Genomic DNA, 5,392 nt, shown 5'->3' on the forward strand with positions numbered 1-5,392 from the left:
AAATTTTCCTAACTTTTTAATCACATATTCTCTAAACAAAAAAATTACTATTTAAAAACTCAACCATCTCAAATTTTAGTGGCGAAAATTCAACTATGCCAAAGTTCAGTAGCCAAAATTCGACCGCCTCAAAATTCAGTAAGTATGGTCGAGTTTTTTATACAAAATTTTGAAAAACTCTTCTATGGCTCACAATAAATTTGGATTTAATTAAAATTCATTATTAAATTTTGGATACAATTTTATTTAACAATAAATAAATACATTGTATGTTTCATAGTAAAATTCAAATATTATGATGAAAATAGCTTCAAATTCTTTAAAAAAATTAAATTTAAATTTAACTACTGTACAATTAAATAATCATTCCTGGTGATATAGACAATGCTTGCAAAACTGTGCAAAGGAAATGACTACTAATTGCAATAATCTGATTTTTTTAACAACGAATTTTATCCCTTGTTTGATGGCCATTATTTAAAAAATAAAAAAAGAGTTTTAAAAATAGTGATTTTTTGAAAAATGGATGGTTAAAAGTTGGAGAAAATTTTAAATTTACTTGTAAAATATTTTATTATATAGATGTGTGATTAAAATCAAAATTATAGTAAGCAATAGAAGACGTCTTTCAAAATTTAGTGGCCAAAGTTCGACGTTTTTCAAAGTTAGTTGCGAAAATTTGACCACTTTAAAGTTCGGTGAGCAATAGAAGACATTTTTCAAAATTTAATGGTCAAAATTCGACTATCTCAAAATTTAACGATGTGACGAGACGCCACTTGTGCATTCCTTCAGCCATATCACCAACGATCGCATGGTGTATCCAAGATAAGGTGGCATTATTTTATAAGAAAAAACAGAAAACGGATTTTAAAAACAAGTCAAACTCATTTTCATATTCCCCAAAAATTTGAAAACCCCCGAAGCCCAAACCCTCCTCAGTTCAGTAGAATGGTCACCACCGCAAACCTTAACATCTTTGGCCGCCACCGGTACTCGCAAACAGGCCCCGAATAATTGAATTGGCTTTGGTAACCAGCAAAGCACAACGGTGGTCTGTAAAGGAAATTATTTTCCCAAGCCATCGCCATGTCCTCACTTCGGACACCAGTCCAAGGCCGAATCAGGAGTTTGATTCAGCACAGGCGGTTGTTTACCATTTATTATCGACCGTAATAAAATATTAAGAGTCCATTTAATATCCATTTTTGGCACAAAAAAAAATGCATTTTGAAATAGTAATTTGATATAGAATGCTTGGCTAAAAATAAAGAAAAGTCTTGAATTTGCGTATAATATTATTTTGTTGAAGAACGTATGGATGAAAATAAGAGAAAAAATTGTATTTAAAAAAAAAAAGAATCAAACAAGGCCTAAAGTTTAAATAAAAAAATTATTTTGCTCAAATTGAATATATATAATTTTGTTTTAAGAATAAATAGGACTCATCAAATGACAGTGTTGCCAACTTTTGTATAATTCAAAGAAAGTGCGCGGATTCAAATTTTTTACAATTGTTTTTGCATTAAAACAATTAAAACCTAACAAATATTTTTTTGTTAAATTTAGTGACACAACTCAAGAAGGGCTGTAATAGTTAAGTTTACAATAATTTTGAAAGCGGTCATAGGTTCGAATCCCCTTTGTCCCCTTCCTATTGAATTTTGATAAAAATTGTAAAATAAAAATAAAACACAATAAATTCATTAACTTCAAATATGCGCATGCAAGCTCTAACCAATTGAGCTGCAAGAAAAATTTGAAAATATGAAATGAGTCACATGTAATATAACATAAAAATTTAATCTATAGTCAATAATAATAATTCTCCAACAATTCCTGTGAATTTAATTAGGGCGGCCGTCCTAACTCGCCACCATCTAGATCCGCCACTAGACACCACACCCATTTGTATATCTATTTCCATTTGTTTGCTGTGCTCCAGTTTGAGACGGAGACTGCCAATGGTGATTTAATTTTTTCCAGCAGCTCATAGTGAGTAACCCAGTAGTGTCAAAAGAAGAACGTGAACAACTCAGAGAGATTCAGTGGACATGAACTCTGCTAATTATTTATGTTGGCCATCTTAATAGTTGATTAGAAATGGTTGCAAACTTTGTAATTCATTTCGAGACATGCAAATTAGCGGATGTTTTTTTGACTTAGACAAAACAAAATGGAAGCACCATCTATACATTATTCGGTCGGGCAAAAATTTCAAAAACTAGGCAGTTTTGTACTGCTTTAAATTCGATCCAGCAAAAAAAGGGCTTCTTCAGGGATTGCTTCATGCTTTTGCCAACTTAATAGGAACTCTTTAGTTGCAAAACAACGGACCATCAACTACGGGGATTGCAAGATTTTGGCTAACACCGGAATTCAACGAGGTGGTCAGGGTCGTCGATGGTCAGACTTCGAGTAATGGTTTTCAATTTGAAGGTTGCAATATTTTGAGTAAAGTCATCGGGTGGTATGTGCCGTGCAACTTTCCCTCCGTTTCAACTACTAGCTCAGATTTTTTAAAATTCTGTCACCAATGGTTGTCATTGAGCATGTCCATTTAGATTAATTCTATCACCCATTCCATTAGATGTTTGAGATAGAAGTTCTACTATTAAGTAACGTACAATATTTTCCAAAGTTCATTGGCCAAAACTCGATATTTTAAACTTCAATAAACAATAAAAAACATGGACCTAAGTTTAACGATCAAAAGATTCAAAACTCGACATTTTAAATTTCAGTAAGCAATCAAAGATATGTAAGTTCAGTGATCATTGGAACTATTAACTCAAAAAATGTTTTATCTACAGCAACAAAAATTAGATTCAAATCTAGAGGCTAGACCCTATGCTTAATGGCACTATCTAATGGTGAAATTTGAAATTGGGAGGATTAATTCCCATTGCCTTGTAATAAGATTTTTCTGCATCAGCCATCCTAGTCTGGAACATTTTCCACTCTCGTCTACACCTCTCACGCACCTGGAACCAACAAGCAAAACTCTAATTAATATAAATACATAATAGATACTGCACGGGACCGTATAAACAGGAAATAAAAAGGTTAAAATCTTTTACTATTTTAGTCATATCCAATACTACATACCAAATATATCCTAAATGTTTGGTAGCAAAAGATAATGGAGAAAGAAATTCTTATGTGTGGAAGTCAGCACATAAATTATATAGTGGTGTGTCGAAACTACGTACCCCTTGCCACGGAGCCTTTCCATTCTCTGCTTGTCCCTATCAAAACATCGAAGGAAGATGGTATTATTTCTTGAAACGGGTAAAATGCATTTACTAGAACAATAACGTCAATCAAAGGCCTGTTGACAAATTTGGGGTCCGGTTTTCATGTCGCTCTGTTCGGTTCAGTATATGTAAAAATGCATATAATGTGTATAAATCAAAACGTGGCAAGTGTTACCAATTTCATGTTTTACCTGGTTCCCAAGTGAAGGGAAACTTTGATGAACAATCCATTGAGCATCTACAACTCCAATTTTCTCATGAGCAGGCTACAACAGAGACGGCCACAAAGTTAACAGCAGATATAACAGAACAGACAGACTATAAACTATCTATATATCATAGAGTCAACAAGTGGATTTTGAAGGGGACAAGCACGACTCACCTCAACACATTTTTGGAGGGCAAAGTCAAGACCCCAACCGTGAACTAAGTCATTCTACAATTCCCAGATCAAGACAATTAAACCACAAATTTGAAGACTTTCAAGATCCAAGAGTGAATGAATAGAAAATCACAATTAACCTGTATCATGTGCCATACACAACGCCATGCCTCTCTAGAAAAGACAGGAGCCATGATTTCTATAAATCTGTGTAGAAAAAAATGAAATAAATTGTGTCCAAGAATTATGCATATGCAATCAGAACAATTGGAAAGTCGAACAGTTGTTTGGTAAAAAGACAGAAAAAAGCAGAGAACGGTACATACGCTGAACAGGGAGGCAAACGAGGGTCAGAGCACCAGCCAGGTTTCTCCTCTGTTTGCCTATATTCAGAAGCAAGAATAACAGTCCATTGAAAAATCATTTCCCTCATAAGCATAAAACTGAATGAAATTGTAGTTGTTTTTTTGTTTGGTTTTATATTTCTTACTTGTGAACTTCATGATCACCTCTTCTCTTTGTCATCTGCCAAGTCAATCCTCGATTGGGTTCCAAACCAGGCTGAGAAATTTCTAACCCATGTTTCCTCACAAGTTTGATGAATCTGGAATGGGTAAAGGCGAAGAAAGACATGCAACACGGGTTAGCTAATTAAGTTTTCCATCAAAAAGGAAACTGGTTGATTAGATGCTCACTCTTCGGCATCAAAATTCTCAACTCCAAGGTCTTCATCCCAAATAAATATAAAGTCATATGGAGCAACAATGTCAGGATGCAGAAACCTTTTAGCATACCACCTTTCACAAAATATGGAAATTCAAATTTAAGAATCGATTATAGGGTAATCAAAATCATCAAAGTAATCATAAAATTTCGTGAACAGTTCCTTACCATTTTGTCTGTTTTTTGGCACTCACATGAATAGCCCGCTTTGACCACTCAAACTCATCCCATTCAGAAGCTCGGCCATCATAATGAAACAAAACGATGGTAAAATTCTCTGAAAACTGTAGAAAGAGCATGCTTAGAGAAAGAGAGAGTGTGGAGTGGGCTGGAGTGGGGGTGTAAAGGAAGACTTGCTGACCTTTTTCACTGCTGCATCTATGTTGTTCCTTTGATCATAACCAACGGTAAAGGTTACCAGATACTTTGGTTTGCTGGTCAAATCCTGATTAATGTCGAATTGATCAGACAACAAATTTAAAGAAAAGATTACAATATCTCATTTCTATATATTTTTACTAATTTAGAAACTAGGCTTACATTAGGATAATGGATTTTGCACTCTCTGAGTCCATATCAAGTTTTATCTGTTCTCATAAAAGTTATTTCTTTCTTTAACTCAAAAAATCCACTCTATTCAATCTTAACAAGTTGTTAATTATGAACCAAACCGTGTTTTGCATTCAAAATAGTAGATACTTTTATGGTGTAAGAAAAAACCTAGTATTATGCATATTAAACTATGTTTTGAACAGAATTCTTACCTCACTAGGTTCACCCCACAATCTGCGGAGGTAAAAGTCTGCTCCAGATGCAACAATCCCTGGAGGTAATCTCTCTGCTCCTTTAGGATTTGACGGGACCCAAATCTGAATCAGAATAGAGAATAAGGTAATAATTGACAAAAATAGGCTTAGTGTCTGAGAGAAATTAAGTTGCCAAATTTGATCATCTATATCTAGTTAAGACACGACTACACGTGCACAGACCTAATGAAAGACAGGTAGAGAGACAGGGAGATAAAATAGTG

At 34.1% G+C, this 5,392-nt stretch overlaps 1 protein-coding gene across 1 annotated transcript; it reads right to left on the bottom strand.

The window, feature by feature from the left end:
• Nucleotides 1-2,715: 2,715 nt before the first annotated feature.
• LOC111404805 lies at nucleotides 2,716-5,324 on the bottom strand (the record flags this gene model as incomplete). The annotated part of the gene is made up of 11 exons (XM_023033560.1): nucleotides 2,716-2,984; nucleotides 3,213-3,248; nucleotides 3,449-3,523; nucleotides 3,640-3,693; nucleotides 3,780-3,846; nucleotides 3,966-4,022; nucleotides 4,130-4,243; nucleotides 4,335-4,436; nucleotides 4,531-4,646; nucleotides 4,724-4,807; nucleotides 5,127-5,324. Coding segments are annotated over 11 exons (1,020 nt in total), but the record flags the coding sequence as incomplete, so codon positions are not given.
• Nucleotides 5,325-5,392: the final 68 nt, after the last annotated feature.

The sequence above is a fragment of the Olea europaea genome, chromosome 1 (genome assembly GCF_002742605.1).
Source record: "Olea europaea var. sylvestris chromosome 1, O_europaea_v1, whole genome shotgun sequence".
Lineage (NCBI taxonomy): Eukaryota > Viridiplantae > Streptophyta > Magnoliopsida > Lamiales > Oleaceae > Olea > Olea europaea.